At 35.2% G+C, this 20,050-nt stretch overlaps 2 protein-coding genes across 2 annotated transcripts in view; one reads left to right on the top strand and one right to left on the bottom strand.

The window, feature by feature from the left end:
- The window catches only part of LOC120350708 (peroxiredoxin-6-like), a 26,977-nt gene extending 22,305 nt beyond the window's left edge, over positions 1-4,672 (bottom strand). Inside the window, exons 1-2 of the mRNA XM_039425297.1 lie at positions 4,478-4,672; positions 4,384-4,390 (exon numbers count right to left, since the gene is read on the bottom strand). Of these exons, the coding sequence (XP_039281231.1) occupies positions 4,384-4,390; positions 4,478-4,672 (202 nt within the window). The remainder of the gene's footprint in view (positions 1-4,383; positions 4,391-4,477) is intronic.
- Positions 4,673-6,516: 1,844 nt separating this feature from the next.
- Positions 6,517-19,007, top strand: LOC120350707. Its single transcript, XM_039425295.1, has 6 exons — positions 6,517-6,522; positions 12,928-13,730; positions 15,121-15,217; positions 16,078-16,182; positions 16,823-16,978; positions 18,893-19,007. Exons 1-6 carry the CDS (start codon positions 6,517-6,519, stop codon positions 18,941-18,943), a joined length of 1,218 nt encoding a protein of 405 aa, XP_039281229.1. The 3' UTR covers positions 18,944-19,007.
- Positions 19,008-20,050: the final 1,043 nt, after the last annotated feature.

The following is a 20,050-nucleotide window of genomic DNA, read 5'->3' as shown; positions in this document are numbered from 1 at the left end:
AATGAAAAATGCCTCAATCTGGAATGGATGACTATGTTAAGAAGTAAACAATAAGGTAAATCACTTTGGATAAGAAACTCATTCAATTACTCTCACTAGTTCTTTTTTATACCACATCGGAAGTTGAAAAAAAATAGCCTCGTACAATACATAATTCCCAGCCTTCATAAAACATTTTACTTCCTATTAGATCAGTTTACATCTTCTATGGAATAAGGTCCTATATTTTCAATAACGAATAAATTATTCATGAAATACACAAACTTTCTGTGGTACGTAATTACTCATACTCGTGGTTTCATACATTACTCAATACTTTCAAGTATTTATTTGAAGGAAACGAACTTTTTGAATAAGATATTCATAGTGTACAACAATAGTCTGTCTTCTTTAGGGCTACTCTTGAATAGGCCTATAAATGAAAATAGAAATCTATGTGCTCTTTTTAGTATATTTACATGTATTATTATTATTGTATGTATTATTATTATTACATGCTCTTTTTAAAGTATTATTTACATGTTGTGACTAAATAATTTTAAAAAGGGTACTAACGCTGCGTTTACACCAAAGTTATTTTAACAAAATGTTAATAACTTGATACTTATAGATTCTATAGATTGAAAATAACTTATCATACACATGATGAAATTATGTGTTTGTCAAGTTCCGTTCAATCTAATAGAATCTATAAGAATTAAGTTATCAACATTTTGTTAATAACTTTGGTGTGAACGCAGCTTTAGAATTCTATTTTCATTTATATTTACAACAATACTATGCTTTTATACATTCATAGCACAAATTTTCAGTGGTACGAAGGTCTATTGAATCCAAGTCATCTTGAGCTGCGTTTACACAAAGTTGTCAACAAAATGTTGTCCACGGACAAATGTTGTCCACGGACAAATGTTGTCCGTTGTTGTATGAAGAAGTTTCGATTCATTTGTACAAAACAAGTTGCTGTTCTCAAATGTAGAGCAATTAAAGTTGTCAACAAAATGTTGTCCGTTGTTGTATGAAGAAGTTATCGATTCATTTGTACAAAAAAGTTGCTGTTCTCAAATGTAGAGCAACTAAAGTTGTCAATAAAAAAGTTGCCAATTTTCTGTACAAAATAAGCTGCTGTTCCCAAATGTAGAGCTACAGAAGTTGACAATTTATTGCCCAGAGGGCGTGGTCGGCGAGGATTTGTAGAGGGCAAACATTTTGTTGGCAACTATCTCAGTGTTTCCATATCGAGTGTGAAACAAAAATCTAGTTGAAAACAAGGATTTCTAAAAGTTGACGACAAAAAGTTGCTGAGTATTCTTTTTCAAGAAATTGCCATAACTCAGTTTACAACTCAGGTATAAACGCGGCTTCAGTCAGTAGTATAATAATAATGAAAATCGGTCAAGTCATTTTTAAGAAATCGTGAAAAAACAGGGTTTTTAGTGATTATCCGCCATTTTTCTCAAGAATATTACGGAGCTCCTGCAATTTTTCCAGAAATGAGACTCATGTCAGTTGATAGGGCTTATAAATAGCTATCCATGGTATAAATTTGAAGAGAATCGTTAAAGCAGTTTCGAGAAAACCGTGAAAACATGGTTTTTTAGCCATTATTCGCCATTTTTTCCGCATTTTGAATTGAATTTTATTGAATTTCTTATTGTCGGATCCTCATGGTATAAGGACCTTAAGTTTAAAATTTCAAGTCAATCGATTAATTAGGAAAGGAGTTATCGTGTTCACAAACACACACACACACACACAGACCAACACCCAAAAATCATGTTTTTGGACTCAGGGGACCTTGAAACGTATAGAAACATGAAATTAGGGTACCTTAAGTTTTTGGAAAGCAATACTTTCCTTACCTACGGTAATTGGGCAAGGAAAGTAATGAAACGTATAGAAACATGAATTAGGGTACCTTAAATTTTTTGGAAAGCAATACTTTCCTTACCTATGGTAATAGAGCAAGGAAAGTAAAAATCAGTTTCTTTTCATGGCGTGGTCATAGGTATGGCCACAAGTGAACAAGTCAAGTATTGTTAGACTCAACTCACACTTACGCAACTCAGGTCAAGAAGAGACTCGACTCTAGTCGAGAGCATGTGTTTTCAAATGGTGACGTCGCGGAGACTGGTCTGAGTGTCACCATTTGGAAACACATGCTCTCTCGACTATATAGAGTCGAGTCTCTTCTCGGCCTGAGTTGCGTGAGTGTGAGTTGAGCCTAACACCCAAGTTGTCAACAGAATGTCAAGTTGTCACAGAATGTTGTTCACAAATAGTTTTATACGAAGCAGTTGTCGATTCCTTTGTAGAAAACAAGTTGCTGTTGAATGTTTGATACAACATTACAGGAAAGCAATACCTCCCAAAAAATGCAGCTCGTTTTAATCGCAACAAATTTTCAACATTTTGTTAACAACTTTCTTTAATCTTCACCGTTACTTAGTGGGAAACAAAAATTGTGTTGATTATTTCCACAAGTTGATGCCAAAGGGTGCTGTGCTTTTGAGAAATTTTCAACAAATTTCCGCAATTTAGAAAGAATATCGGGGATCGAGCTTCGCTCTGGAGTACAAAAGGATAAAAACTGTATTGCGAAAGAAGAAATTACAGTAAATTGAGATTAATTCCCAGAGGAATGCAAAAATTTCCCTCACAAAGGCCCGGTTGCACAAAAGCCGGTTAAATTTTAATCCTGATGAACCAAATCAGAGAAGACCATTTCAAAAAGATGGATCTACTGGAATTAATCAGGATTGGAAATAACCAGGCTTTTTGCAACCGGCACTAAGTACCTGATTGAATGATTACAAAAGTACAACAGCTGAGTCATAATTTTGACACAGTCCCACACACATGAACTCGCTCACTCACTTCCATCACAATCAGACGACGAAATAATTATTATCAGCTGTTCTTCCAAGGATGAATAATACTTTTAATGTCCTTCAGCGATTTTTCCAGGGATGATACCAAGTGTAATCGAATCTTTATATTATAAGCCTACTATGTTCTGAATTTCGTGAGAATCGTTGGAGCCGTTTTCGAGACCCGGTGAAATACAAACATCTAAACAGAATTTGCTCGTTTAATAGTATAGGATACTGCTGTTGCATCAATCAACAGATACCTTCTCGGATACATCACCAGATAACATCTTCTCGAAGATCAGCTATCATGCCACTGCGACTTTATAATATGTACCTATCGCTGGTATTTCACTAGGGTCTCACCATGATCGACTACATTTAGGTCCACTTTATAATAGCAGTAGAGAAATATAGGAGAACGGCGTTGACGACTCTCTGCCTTGCTTCTGCCTCATTTTAAGGAGAATCTCACGCAATATCTTCTGATAATTTTGTTACAAATGCTGGCTATAGCATAGGCAGCCACAATCTTAATTATTGTGTCTTCGTTGTTTGATATTTTCAACATTAATGCCTAATTAAACTGTTAAACAAGTTTCCCACTTTTTTGGAGTAATTTTGAGAACAGCAACTTGTTTTCTATAAAAAAATCAATACTAAAATCAACCAACTTCAAAAACTCTCGAGCCACGTGTACTTAAAACATGCAACGTTTAGTTGACAACTTTCTTTGATCCATAGACACTGAGTAGAAAACATAAATTTTGTTGAAGTTTTCCACAATTTGACAATAGAATGATGCTGTGATTTATTAGAAATTGGCAACAATTTGCCAAAAACTTAATTGAAAACACTTAGTATGTAAATTCAGCTTCAAAGCCGCGATCTCACCAAAGTTGTCAACTGGGTTTCAAGGAATTTGGTGCCAATTTATGTAAAAGCACAACATATTTTTTTTTAGAAATCCTTGTTTTCAACAAAATGTTTCAAGACTGAGAAAGTTTCCAAGAAAAACATTCCTCTCTACTATCGCATGCCCACTATGTTCTCGGAGTTAATTTGGTTTGGCAACCAGTTTTCCACTTTGTTTCCCTAGATTTGAAAACTACAGGAACTTGTGCTCTACAAAAAGTTGACAACTTTTTTGTGGACAATGTTTTGTTGAAAAAATCAAATGTAAACTTAGCTTGAGTACCTAACTTGCTTTCAGTAGGAAAGAGTTTTAACAAAAATGTATGTTTGAGGTTAGGTTAAGGTCTTCAGTGTTTGCACAGGACCCCTTCTTATTTGAATGATTTATGTACCGGTAACGATAAAGTTATTTTTATAACATCAATCATTATTTTAAACACCCCAAAAGCTTACCAGAACATATTTGCATAATTCTGCTGCCCTGGTAGCAGATTCAGTTGGTTTTTCACTGCGACTGCTACCTGAAGGTTAACAGATTAGCCTAGCCTACACTTCAAAACTCAGGAAATATTCAAAGTCGTAGATATTAGCCTGTTACCTGTGAGCTTAAAGCTCACAATATACAACATAAAAATAATATATTTTGTTGGTTTTGTTCTATGTTAGCCTAGTCAAGTTGATTTATTACTTACCTTGGCTGCTGGTTGTGAGTTCATTTGATTATTGACGTTCCATTTTTTCATCATCGGGTCCATTGGTCCGAAAGGCATGAACGGAGGTCCCCCAGGGGGTCCTGGGGGTCTTCTCAAACGAGCATGAGGTCCGTCCATCATGGGGGGACCAGGAGGTAGAGGTAATAGTGGGGGTCCATGGGGGCCAGGAAACATGGGTCTGGGAGGAAATCTTCTAGCTGAAGGTGGAGGAAGAGGACCTGGAGGCAACCTAGGAGGTCTAGGAGGTATTCCTCTAAACCGGGGGAGGCGGACGTCTAGGAGGATGAGGTGGATGTGGAGGAGCAAAGGGCGGTCCTCTCATTCCTGGAGGTGGCGGATGTCGCATCCTTGGAGGCATGAGGGGTGGAGATCTGAGGGGCGGCATCATGTTGTTACGAGCCATGAGAGGAGGCGGGGGTGGCATTCTATTACCACGGCCCCTTCCACGACCTCGAGCAGGTCCCATTTCCGTAATTAATCAATAATCAACGAATTATAGGACTACAACCGTCACACACTCGAAAGCAAAGCTAAAAAAACTGCATTCACACTGTTAAAACCGCGTAACTTACAACTAATTCACAAACCAGATCTAAATTTCACTAATGTTATGGCGAGCAGGCAAGGACGCTATTCCTAGAAAAACAACATGGCTTCCTTTTGTAAATGCGCTCTCGATTCTCGAATTTACAATCCAGTGCCTTTTAGATCTAGAACGTGATGCCACTATCGACTGCTATTTAGAGACACTGTGCTGACGTATCCTACACAAGTCAACCACCAAAAGCGTTATGTGATTTCACAGTGAGGAACGTGATTGAGTTATGATGTATTCGAAAGCGTGACTATAAAAGGTTGTAATGTAGATTTTCAATTGAAATTCTGGAAAGGGCATGAAAGCTGTCTTATTAGAAATTTTGGAAACTATAATTTGATATAAGGATTTTTGATAATCCCAAATAATTTGAATGTAAAATATTTAACTTTTTTGTAGTTCAGACACTGTGTTACTTGTGAATATTTGAAAAATACTTACTTTTCTTGGAGTACTGAGGAATGAATTCCACTCTTGAAGAGGAGCTTTATCAGCCTAAAAATGTGATAAAATATGTATAAAAATTTTCAACTTGACCTAATCAAGGTCAAACATCATTTCGAAAATGACCTAAGTTAGGGTCGAAACTAGCTGTTGAACTATTTCTAAAGTTTTCAAAAAATAAAGGGTACTTCAAGATTTTTATATTGTTTTTATAAAATATTTACTACATTCTTACAACTCTCCTTTAAAATATTTCTGGGTTTGTTGAGCTATTGGATGCTTGAAACAAATTCAATAGGTAGTGCGAGCACATAGTACCTACTTTAAAAGCTACTAAGAGTACTTGTTTAGAACAAAACTAAAGCTACTTTTATGTTGAATGTTTCCTACACTGAGTGGAAACAGAAATTTTGTTGTAACTTAAACAAGAATTTCCGTACGTTGATGACGGCAAAATGTTGCTGTGTTTTTTTTTAAGAAATTGACAATAAATTGCCGCAATTTTGTTGACAACTTGGTTGAGAATTTTAGTGTGATCGAGGCTTGAAAGCCTGGTAACGTTTTTAACTTTTTATACATATTTGTGTGTTAGGGTGAAAAAGAGTAGAGCGGCGAAGGTAGAGGGTATCAGAGAAGGTAGCTAAGTCTTTACTTAACTTTACTTTACTTTTCTTGTTCATCACAGTTATTAAACTGCATTAAGGGAGCAACAATCCCGCAGTATATGACACGTCAAAGTTTAATCTAATATCTACCATCCCTCCTATTTCAACAAAACAGATCCCACATAACATACATCAATCAAACATTATTCAACAATGATGTCTGCTAACCTGTACGGACACAATGGAATGAGGAATTCCCTAAGTGTTTTTTTGAACTCCTTCAAGCCATCAATTTCTCTTATGTGAGATGGGATTGAACTAAATATTTTCATTCCCATATAAAACGGGCCACTCTCCAGCAGGCTAAGTCTGTGATGTGGGTAAACAAAACCTCTAAATCTTGTATTATGGAGATGACTCACCTGGTTCTCCTCATAGTCTACATTCGTCTATTTTTAAAAACGAAGATTGCTAAATCTAATATATAAATAATAATCTTATAAATTATCCTAATGGCTTTCTTCTGCAGTATGAATATTCCATTATTCTCTATACTTTTCCCCAAAAATTACTCCCTATCTCATAATGCATGTAACTAAATTTCTCCGGTTCCTTCTACCTTCTACCCTACCATCGCTGCCCCACTCTGCTCCCACACATTTGGTTACCTACATGAATTACTTTTCAACACTTTCATCTACCCTCTCTGTTACCCTCAACCTTCGCCGCTCCACTATTTTGACACATTATTTGCATACATGCATTTCTACTTTCCTTGCCCTATTACCATAGGTACCCTAACAAAAGAAGTATTGCTTTCCGAAAAAATTAAGGTACCCCAATTTCTAAATAATTTCTATACGTTTCAAGGTCCCCTGAGTCCAAAAAAGAGGATTTTGGGTATTGGTCTGTATGTGTGTGTGTGTGTGTGTGTTGTGTGTGTGTGTGTGTGTGTATGTGTGTATGTGTGTATGTGAGTGTATGAGTGTATGTGCGTCTGTGTACAGGATATCTCATCTCCCAATTAACGGAATGACTTGAAATTTGGAACTTAAGGTCCTTACAATATAAGGATCCGACACGAACAATTTCGATCAAATGCAATTCAAGATGGCGGCTAAAATGGCGAAAATGTTGTCAAAAACAGGGTTCTTCGCGATTTTCTCAAAAATGACTTTAACGATTTTGATCAAATTTATACCTAAAATAGTCATTGATAAGCTCTATCAACTGCCACAAGTCTCATATCTGTAATAATTTCAGGAGCTCCACCCCATCTATGCTAAATTTGATTTTAGATTCCCAGTTATCAGGCTTCAGAAACAATTTGAACAAAAAAAATCAAGTGTAAGAGATTGAGCATGAAAATCTCTACAGTTAATGTTCAATAACATTTTCACCTAAAATTGAAAATAGGCTTGAAATTTGAGAAAATGTGATTATTCAATTGCAAACTGTTGATTCTATTAAATCATTCACTATGAAGAGATAGCACTCCTTGTGTGTCTCCAGCGTTATTGTCCTGTCACCAGCTGGCTCAGATCTTTGAATAGTAGACTTGAGATGCGCCATGCGCGTGAACACTAGCGTCAGGTGATCAATTTTTATAATGGCAAGGTAAGTAGTGTGAGTGCGCCACACCAGATTATTCTCTTAAGGCTGAGCAAAGGCTGAAAATAAACTTTCTACTGATGGTATTTTTAAAAGTTTTTCTATTTGTATACTATCAAGCCATCAATATGGAAAAGTTTTCTCAGGAAAACATTTTTTCCAATCATTACTTTTTGAGATATGAGCGCCTAAAGTTTAAATGTTTGGGACAGAACATTTCAAATTCGGTAAGATATAAATCCATGAGATTTAGAGGATAGATTCTTCATGGTATTGTTGATCTAGTAAATCAAAACTTTTCTGAAAATATCAATTTTTGATAAAGTTATTCAATTTACCGAAAATAACTAAACTAAAAGTTTTTTTTGTAATTTTTAGTAAATTGGATAACTTTCTCAAAAATTGATATTCTCAGAAAAGTTTTGTTTTACTAGATCAACAATACCATGAAGAATCTATCCTTTAAATCTCATGGATTTATCTCTTACCGAACTTGAAATGTTCAGTCCCAAACATTTAAACTTTAGGCGCTCATATCTCAAAAAGTAATGATCGAAAAAAAAATTTTCCTGAGAAAACGTTTTCATTTTGATAGCTTCCCAAAATATAAGCAATAACAACTTACTATTTTGTGAGAGTCCTATTTGAAGAATCACCCACTATTACCCTATTCCTAGAGTACATCTGATCTAGAATCTTTTCTCAAAACATAATAACAACAATGATTGACAGTACCAGCCTTGACAAGAAAGGATCTGCACACTTTCAACTCAGAAAATAATTATTTCTGTTCTAATATCAGGTGTCAGACAATTCTCAAGAGCTGTCATCTTATAGTAATAAGCACCTGCAACCCCATCAATCACCACCCCTTTGCACTATTATTTTCACAACAATAATTACCATCATTAGTCGACTGAGATTTCCCGAGATTTTCTGATTTTCCGAACGGTACCTGAATGAAAATAATAACAATGATTGGTGTAATCTGGCATGCGACCCCAAGGATTCGATACCAACAAAATCTCACGTTCAATCCGATAGACAGCCAAGATTTCTAGTCAGAACAGGTTGAGACTTCTTAGCTGATAGATGAATTCTGAACTGTTTTATTTTGAAGAGCGGTAGACTATTGAAAAGTATTCAAGAATATGGTAGGTTGAGTGCTAGGCATATTGATACAAAGATATCAAAGTGTAGTGTAGATTGTCTCTTTTTCTTTAGGGATTACTCTTGAATATAAATAAAATCTAAGTAACCTTTTTAAAATTACTTAGTCACAATATGTTTTGGCTATATGATGTCATTATCTTGATATATAGCCGAAACATGTTGTGCGAATTTAATTTTCATTTTAAAAAGGGTAGATTTATATTTAGATGATTTATTTATATAGATCTATGTCTATATTTACCTTGGGTTGAGTATACTTATTGCTTGAAAACAGAAAGTTTTTCTGGTTAGGAAGAAATACCTTACATTTCAACTAGTATATATGTTAAATAAACTAACTAGGAACTAGTTTCGTTTGCTACACTCAATTATTAGCATAATAAAACACTAGAATATTGTCTAAAAATATTAAAACACCTATGGTGTCACTTTCAGTGTGAAGATATCTATCTCACCAAAAGCAGTATCTGAAGTCAATTATTAAAAACTCTAGTGAGCTGTAGAGCATCTCTATTAGATGTTTCACTGCAGTGATTTAAATGGTGTAGCAACCAAAACTAGTTTCATGTTGTTTTAATTAAACATTGTTGAATAGTAGTTCTGACCACGGTATATAGAAGAAGACGGTAGGTGTCACGCACATGTTGTGCTAAATTTCCGGTGTAGCTGACGTCATTTTATATCCAATCATCTGTTTTTAACAAATAATAAGTTTCATAAATTATTGCCAATAGGTGTTAAAACCTCGGTTGGTGGCAATGACGCAATCTAGCTGGCTGGCCACTGCGCACACATTTCATGACCCCTACTGTTTTCATCTAATAGGTACCGTGGTTCTGACTGATTTTTCAATTCAGTTCGAAGTTGTAGTATCATGATGCAATTATTTCAATATCAGTATACTACTAGTAGTTCTGTGAACAGTAGACCTCACGCAGTATTCCCATCCACAAGTATCTGATTGAAACTATAGACCTTATGGAAATACAGCAATAGACTGGCTTCTCCACACATCTGTGTAATCACTTGTCAGCTGATTTATGATGAATAATTCTATAGTCTGATTTTTACTTTCCTTGCCCTATTACCATAGGTGAGGAAAGTATTGCTTTCAGAAAAAAATTAAGGTACCCCAATTTCTAAATTTCTATACGTTTCAAGGTCCCCTGAGTCCAAAAAGTGGTTTTTGGGTATTGGTCTGTATGTGTGTGTGTGTGTGTGTGTGTGTGTGTGTGGTGTGTGTGTGTGTGGTGTGTGTGTGTGTGTGTGTGTGGTGTGTGTGTGTGTGTGTGTGTGTGTGTGTGTGTATGAGTGTATGTGCGTCTGTGTACACGATATCTCATCTCCCAATCAACGGAATGACTTAAAATTGGAACGTAAGGTCCTTACAATATAAGGATCCGACACGAACAATTTCGATCAATTGCGATTTAAGATGGCGGCTAAAATGGCGAAAATGTTGTCAAAAACAGGGTTTTTCGCGATTTTCTCGAAGAGCGGTAGACTATTGAAAAGTATTCAAGAATATGGTAGGTTGAGTGCTAGGCATATTGATACAAAGATATCAAAGTGTAGTGTAGATTGTCTTTTTTCTTTAGGGTTACTCTTGAATATAAATAAAAATACTGTAGAAATCTAAAGAACCCTTTGTTTACTCACAATATGTTCCGGCTATATGATGCCATTATCTTAATAATATAGCCGAAACATGTGACTAAATAATTTTAAAAAGGGTTTAGATTTATATTTTTATTTATATGTAGATCATATATTTATATAGATCTATGTCTATATATTTACCTTGGGTTGTGTGATTATTTTTTGAAAACAGAAAGCTCATCTGCTTAAGAAGAAATACCTTAAATTTCAACTATACTAGTGTCAAATTTTGATTCTCTACATTTGAGAACAGCAACTCGTCTTCTACAAAAAATTGTCAAATTTTGTTTTTCTACATTTGAGAACGACAGCAACTTATTTTTCTACAAAAAATTGACAAATTTTCGTAGAAACTACCTGTGAACAATATTTGGTTGACAAATTTGATGTAAACGTAGCTTTATACAGATCAAGTTAGTTCGTTGGCTAAAAATAAAATTGACAAATAAAATTTGATTCTGATCATTTTAAACAAAAATGAACAGTTAGGCTCAACTCACACTTGGTGTGACACTCAGACCAGTCGATTCTAGTCTCTGCGATGTCACCATTTGAAAACACATGCTCTCGACTAGAGTCGAGTCTCTTCTCGACCTGAGTCGCGTAAGTGTGAGTTGAGCCTTAATATTACATCAGATATTCCGGTATCAGCTATCCTCTATGAAAGCAGGCAGAGAATCTACAACGCTGTTCTTATATCTTTCTCCACTGTTATTATAACGTGGACCGCACTATAGTAAAAAAAAGTAAATTCGTATGGCTTTTGTTGGTGGGGAGTCCCTTGCGGGAAGGTCCCACCGCCTGAATATATAATTTAAGCCGTCAATGGGCCTTACGACTGTCATACTTCAGCCCGGACCGACAGTTTACCGTGCCCATCCGATAACACGGGAGTGATCTGGTTAAAAAACTTTTGGTTGTGAGAGGGTTTGAACCCGGGATCTCTATGCTGCTACGCAAGCACTCTATCCACTAGACCACGGATCACTCCACGCACTACAGTAATAGGAGTAGATTCCAGCTGATAATCTGAATTTTTCAAAAGTTTTATAAAATAATTGATTCGCATTTTCAGAACGAACAATCTAATTAGAGTAGAATTTGGCCAATAATCTGAATTTAGTAAATGTTTCACAATTCTTCAATCAATGTGCATTTTCAGGACGAACAATTTCACAAATATTAAGAACAAACTAAAATCTAATTTCATAAATTTTCAGGACAAAAAATAGAATTAAATAAAAACACACATATGTTGTCAAATTCTACACTGTTTTATTTGGTACAGGAAGATGGATTAGTGACCACACGTGTCACATTTTCAAAATTAAAGTTTAAAAGTTTTAGCTCAGTTTAAAGTCAGCTTGAAAATGTGACCTGTGTGGACTCGAAACCATGGTCGTGTCCCTGTACCAAATAAAACTGTGTGGAATTTATGTTTTTATTTAATTACTAGCTGGCCCGGCGAACTTCGTACCGCCAAACAGTTAATGCATCTCATGACAAAATTTAGCTGGATGCACACCTGAGGAGGCGCGATGCGGCATTTTGCATCCAGGTGCTTCTTGCTTATTGGTTTGAATGGTAGAACTCACACACACTGAATCGGGCATGGCGTGGAACGGTGTGTTAAGGCAATCTCCATAAGATCAACACTTCGTATCACCAAGCTGCGCCTCCTCAGGTGTGCTTAGCCTTAGCTTAATCTGATGCACTATACTTTTATGAAAATTATTCAACAATCAATATTTACATTTATATCTCAATATGGACTTCCTATGTGCTTAGCTAGTTGTGCAGCAGTTTGTATTTTGGATATAGTTCAATGCAGCTTGCTGGAAAATTGAATTTTATATCTCCTTGTTGCTGATTTTCCCGTGCATATTCTAAATTTACAGCATTTAGAGCCAAGTTTGGACGTCGTTCGTACCACGGCATTATTATTAGAATTGAAATTTTGTGAATTAGTAGAAAGAAAATAAAAAGACAGATCTACCGACGGCTGTTGGATGACGCAATGATTATAACAGCTGTTTTCTAATTTTGTGTGTGGTCAGCTCAAAAATCTTCACCCATAATGATTACATGTAAACTTTGAAGGATCGCAGGAAAGAGTCCTGAAGTCGGATCATAAGTTTGATAGGCCTTAAACCTGCTCCTGAGCATAACAAACACAACTAAAAAAAAAATCATTAAATTCAATGTACACATAAAAAAGTTATTGAATGTAAAAATTTGAGGCTCGATTTTTATTTATATAGAAGAAGATGGACCGGTTCTACAATATTGTCAGTGACTCAGTCGAATTTTTACAAACAATCTAATTTTATCAATTTTTTCAGGACAACCAGTCTCAACAACCAACTCTGAGAGACCGCATCTGGAACAAGTCCCGTTTCACACCGTTCCCCAAGATCACAGCTGTCGAAGTAGTGATCACACTGATAGTCACATACTTCGTGACCCAAACTGCCCTTCTACTAGTGCTGCACTGGGACTCCTACGACATCAACTCACGTCCCGAGCTGTTCGCCAACCTCAGCTACAACCTATTCGTGTTTCTAGTCACAATGGAGGTGTTCTACGTCAACGGGCGACTACAAATTTTCCTGCGAATCATCGAGACCGAATTCAAGGTGTTCGAAACCGAATCGGACGCAAACCTGGTGGAAAAGAAACGCAACAAAGTTGGGGAAACGGAGGAGACAGCGATCAGGAACTCTAGAGCGCTCAGCAATATTCTCCTCTTCTTCTGTTTCGGATACTCTTTCAACTGTGTCCACGGCATCCTGATGTGTATCTATAAATTCCGTCCTTTCGATGATCTTCCAATCACGTTTTCCTTCCTCCTGCCCGCCAGCTACACGAAAACTACAGAGAGTGGCTACTTGTACATAGTTGTTGCCCTGCTACAATGCTGGTATCTATATTTCGGCTATATAATTGTGTCTGTCCTGTATTCCTCAAGATTGTTTGCCTACAACAGTATATTCACCGAAATCGAACTGTTTCTGATCACCCTGGAGGAGCTGAGTGGTTTCAAATTTGAAAACGAGGCGGAAGGACAGAACATTTCAGCGCGGGATGTAAATCACTTGAAAAAGATAATTAGGACGCTGGGTATTCATCATCAAATCATTTTCAAGTGAGTATAAACCATAAAACTATACATTCACATGATTTTCAAGTGAGTATAAACTATAAAACTGTACATTCACATGATTTTCAAGTGAGTATAAACCATAAAACTGTACATTCACATGATTTTCAAGTGAGTATAAACCATAAAACTGTACATTCACATGATTTTCAAGTGAGTATAAACCATAAAACTGTACATTCACATGATTTTCAAGTGAGTATAAACCATAAAACTGTACATTCACATGATTTTCAAGTGAGTATAAACCATAAAACTGTACATTCACATGATTTTCAAGTGAGTATAAACCATGAAACTATACATTCACATGATTTTCAAGTGAGTATAAACCATGAAACTATATATTCACATGATTTCAAGTGAGTTATATTGCGGTTCACGTTATAATGGCAGTGGATAAAGATAGAAGAATAGCGATGCCGATTCTCTGCATTAATTAATTATATTTCTACACTGTCAAAAAAATAATTGGCATCGTTGTGGACCTAGAAAAGGATAGTAACATCGGCTTTGTCGAATAATAGACAAGGATAGCAAAACCTAAGTTGATCTAATACTGTCATTATAACGTGGACCTCACTATAGAAACACTCAACAAATTGGCGGTTAAAAACACAACCATTGTATCAATTGAATAAAATCTAGAAACTAGTGGCTTAGTTCTAGCTAATGGAAAAATTCAGTTGAATAATCATGTGCCAGTTTTAGGTAGATGCAAATAAAAATCATGACATAAAGTAATAAAACTTTTACAAGAACATACAACATCACTTGGAATGTTAGTGTTTCAGATTCAGTATCCTTTATTTATTCCATTGTCTTTACAGATCATAATTATAATAAATATAATATGATTGGGAGAAGACAACAGGCATAGCCCAAAACTGTCTTCTCCCAAATTTTTACAAATAAAAGTTTCAAAAAAGAATAAGGATAAGATTCCACTTTCACTTCAAAAAGTCCAATTTCCACTTCAAAACTAAAGACTAAACTAAAAATTTTGAATTTTGATATTTAAAAACTGATTAAAAACAAAAATATTTCACTAAAATCTCTACAGATTGGAAATTTTTGAGTAATTTTGCAAAATTTTGAGCCAGAAAAGAAACACAACACTTCACTATTAGCACAGCTGAACCAAAAGAAAAAACACAGTTTGGACCAATTTCTAACCATCCTAAAGAATTTCTTCCTCTTGGACCCAGATTTTTGATACTAGTATAGATGCAGATCAATAATTCTCTCCTGATATGGCAATTTATTACAATCCTAGATCTAACTTAAACTAATTTTATCTCAAAATTTAATCTCTGTTAATTCAGCAATTTATAGTGTAATATTTCAATTTACATGAAAGAACAATTATTTTCAGGAAAATTTCAATGTTTGAAGAGGGTGGACGATATCATCTTTTCTATGTGAATGCAAGTCTGTGCTCACTTCTATGCTTAGCCATATTTTGTACACAGGTAATATAAATTTATTAAACTCATAAAATTAATAAATAAGATTGATTTATATTATAATTTAAAGTAGTTTTTTTCAATAATTGAATGCTTTAATTGTTTATAATAATGATAATAATAATAATACACAGGTAACATACATTAATTTGAAATTTACTCATAAAATTAAGAAATAAGTGTTCTTTAACAATTATCTTTGATTTATATTATAATTTAAAATAGTTTTTTTCAATAATTGGATGATTTATTTGTTTATAATATCGAGTGACTGGTTGGCTCAGGTCTGGTGTCAGAGTTTTCAGGTCGCACCCGATCAATTTCAGGGCCTCTGGCATGACCTAACCCATGATGGTTGAATGATATTAGATGGTTAATGGATTATGCTTCATAGCACCATAGAACAATAGTTTTTGAAATTATGTCTATATTTATATGGGCCTTGAATTTATAAGAAAACTTTCCATTCACAGGGAACATTCAGAGGATTTAGAATGTTTTTGGTGAGAAATTGCAAAGTTTGTTGGTAAAAGACTACTATACCACAAAAAATATGTGTAGGAAAATTATTATTTTTAAAATGATTATTATTAAAATTATTTTTTGTGTGATATCTGTTTTGTTTCATATTTTAACAATTTCTATACTATGTTAAAAGTATGGGAATTATATCACAAACATACAACGATATATGCCTTTATGTTTGCACTTTATAAAATTAAAAGTAATGTGGAGAAAGTTGAGAACACGATTGTATTGGATGAATGAATAGATTTATGAACAGATTGCTTAAATAACATGTAGTTTTAATTATGCTATCAAATTATTCATTTTATTCAATTAATAGTTTATTTTTATGTTTCTAGAGAGTGACATCACATCACTTGAAAGTCAGGTACGGTTTATTGGCATTGAGTATGTTAGCTGGTTGTATGGTTTATTCAGAGAATGGCCAACGTTTGATGAACAGGGTAAGTTGAAAAATGAAAACAAATAAAATTAAATTTTTAATTTTTACACAAAATTCTGATCTGCAGGGTGTAAGAATATGTTGTGTTCAGAAAGTAAAGCGAGTAAAAAATAGAATTTTGAGTATTTATAATAGTATATGATAGAGATACGATTAATAACATGTCATCTATCTCTAATAAATAAAAGAATAGGCTTATACATGTACGGGATGGGAAATTCATGAATGACGTATCATCACGTCTGAACTACTGGACTGATTAACTTGATTTTTGCATATATAGGTTCTTAATCTTAATTTACCGAGGATGGTTATAGGCCTATTTTGAATTCATTAAGATTTCAGTAGGTCAAGTTATCAATTTATCAAGTTTTTTATTAGACCCTTGCGGAGCATGGGTTATCTGCTAGTTTATAGTAGATGATAGATTATGACGATTGCATCATGAACTAATTAGAAAAGAATGAAAATTATGAAAGTGTTTATTAAACAAATCCAGTAGCCTACGTCTCTCATTCGGACAAATTCCGTATCGATTGACAAAGATGATGTTTGCACACTTGTTGCACGTTTCACAAATAGCTATGAACGCCAAGCTATCATTATTATCAGGTAATAATTTAATAAATTATATATTGCAGGGTGAAAAAACGAGAAAGGCAATCTACGAATGTTCCTGGATGGACAAACCAATCTGGGTACAGAAAGCGCTTCTAATCATGATGATGAGAAACACACAGGATTTCGAAATTAATTTCTACGGAATTTTCAAAACTAACAGGAGTAACGTCAGCAGTGTGAGTATTTCTTATATAATACTAGCCGTCAGGCTCGCTTCGCTCGCCATATCCGTCTAGCCAGGGGCTCCGCCCCCTGGACCCCGACTGGATTGTCCAAGAATGAGATCAGCAGGCTCGCTTCGCTCGCCTGCATTTTTCATTTGAGCATTTTTATCATATGTTGGGACGGTCCAGACTAAACGTCTGGCTAAACGGATATGGCGAGCGAAGCGAGCCTGACGGCTAGTAATATAATATTCTCAGGAATAGCTATGATTGAAGTAGCAGTGCCCAATCAATTTTTCCGCGATAAAGCATTCCAATCTTCAACTTGGCCAACCTAACAAAGTCAACTCAACTTAATGCCAACCTGACAAAATTATTTATTTAGTTACCAGTTAACAACTGTTTCGAAGAGGTACTCTCTCTAGATTATAGTTCTATATTAACATATGGTATGGACATTTCTCAATTATAATTAAGAGAATAAGAAGAATATACATGCTAAAAGACGAACTTTAAACCCTTAAAACCACCCTTAGAGTTAAAATATTGCCAAAAGATTTCTTAGTGCGCCTCTAAAGGGCCAACTGAACATACCTACCAAATTTGAACGTTTTTGGTCCGGTATACTTTTAGTTCTGCGAGTGAGTGAGTGAGTCAGTCAGTCAGTCAGTCAGTGAGTGTGTGGCATTTCGCTTTTATATATAAAGATTTGGAAAAAGATCACCATTGGTTGTTATGAGAGTGTTCACACACATTAACAGAATGGTAATGTTTTAAATTGAACACCATTAGATCTTATGAAGTGTTCAAAACATTGACAGAATGAAAATGTTCTTCATTAAATTGAATACGGTTAGTTTTTATGGAAGTGTGATTCACACATTGGCAAAATGGAAAACACTCTTATGAAAACCATTGGTATTCTTTTTTTGGCCAAGCAGAACTGAATTCATTGAATAAAAACACAAATATGTTGTCAAATTCTACACAGTTTTATTCGGTACACGACCATGGTTTCGTGACCACACCGGTCACATTTTCAAGTTGACTGGAAACTTTACTTGACATCATATTTGTGTTTTTATTCAATTATGAAACGGTTCTACAATATTGACAATGACTCAGTCGAATTTTTGAATTCATTGAAAAACCTCGCATGGTACTTAAAATAATTACTTAATTTACAAGCCGCACTTGTATTAGATTATATTCATAGATTTAGATCTGTATTATCATAAAGAAAAAAAAAACATTAGCAGATATTCCATGGTATAGGCCGATTATTTTCCAAATTTCAAGCCGATTTTTTGTTAACTAAAACCGATTAATGTTGACTGTTATTATTAATGTTTTGTTGGGGTGAGACTGTAAAAACGGCACAGTATGAGAGACTACCAGCGTCACATAGCTTCACGAAAAAGAACTACTAGGACTATCGGCTTGAGTTAACAATGAAATTTGCAACATAAACGCCCTATACGATATAATATCATCTTTTCTCTATGTTATCACCATAAATGATACAGTATCACCATAAAATGATACAGTATCACCATAAAATGATACAGTATCATCACACATGATACAGTATCATCTCAACTTGATACACAACACCATGAAATATGGTCGAATTTCCAGCTAGCTGTTTCCCCTGTTGTCAATATTTACAGTAGCAGAAGTCTTCGGGGTGAATTACAGCATTTAATTTGGATTTTCGTTTAATAATAATTACCATGAAATATTTTTATATTCTATCTTTTCTCTAAGGTATTATTAATTGATTCATCTTGTTTGTCCAATGTGGACTTGTTATATACTAGTTCTGTTCTTTCAGTACAACCCCTACTGTTCCAATTATTTTTATACAAATTTATGCTTAATTTTATGTATTTTTTTTATGTAATTGAATTATATTGTTTTTTACAGTTACTACAGGCTGCCTACTCCTACTTCAGCTTCCTAAACAATACAAACTGAATAGCTAATGGTTGAAATATTTGTTTCAATGGTTGAAAAGTAATCTATAGTTTATATTATGAAACCGAATACTGTATAGTTTACTATGTAAATATTAATAAACGAAATTTGAAGAAACTATAATATCAGTGATTTTAATCTTACTTTGCTTTAATCCTCAAGCCCTGTACACAGGGACAATGAAGGCCCTCGAGCTCCCTACACACAGGGACAATAGTGGTCCTCGAGCTCCCTACACACAGGGAAAATAGTGGCCCTCAGGCCCCCTACACACAGGGAAAATAGTGGCCCACAAGCCCCTACACACAGGGACAATAGTGTCCCACAAGCCCCTTACACACAGGGAAAATAGTGTCCCACAAGCCCCTTACACACAGGGACAATAGTGGTCCTCGAGCTCCCTACACACAGGGAAAATAGTGGCCTTAGGCCCCCTTCACACAGGGAAAATAGTGGCCCTTAAGCCACCTACACACAGGGAAAATAGTGGTCCTCAGGCCCCCTACACACAGGGACAATAGTGGCCCTCGAGCTCCCTACACACAGGGAAAATAGTGGCCTTGGGCCCCCTACACACAGGGAAAATAGTGGCCTTAGGCCCCCTACACACAGGGAAAATAGTGGCCCTCAAGCCCCCTACACACAGGGACAATAGTGGCTCTCAGGCCCCCTACACACAGGGAAAATAGTGGCCCTCGAGCCCCCTACACACAGGGACAGAGGCTTGGAATCAATCTTCATGTGATCATTATGAAACCACTTTGTCATTTGTGATAATTATGTATCATAATTAGAACTAAGTTTGGTATTAGCAAATTTTGTATGTATAATATAATAATTATGTATATGTTTTGACAGTAAACTCCTCTGGTTGTAATTCATTGGCAATCAGGGAAATTATTATTAAAGAATCAATCAATCTAAGTCTACAGGGTGTCTAATAAGTCACTCCCTATTTTTATACAGTTATAATGTCTTTATTTATGAACCAATTTTGCTAGAACTACATTTGTTAGATAGAGCACTCCTTGAGGTTGTGTTCAACACCAATTTCATTTGAGTTTAAAAATGCCCCCTCTCTTGAATCTGGAAGAACGAGCCGAAATA

The sequence above is a fragment of the Nilaparvata lugens genome, chromosome 3 (assembly GCF_014356525.2).
Source record: "Nilaparvata lugens isolate BPH chromosome 3, ASM1435652v1, whole genome shotgun sequence".
Lineage (NCBI taxonomy): Eukaryota > Metazoa > Arthropoda > Insecta > Hemiptera > Delphacidae > Nilaparvata > Nilaparvata lugens.
This window is presented reverse-complemented; position numbering and strand designations above follow the sequence as displayed.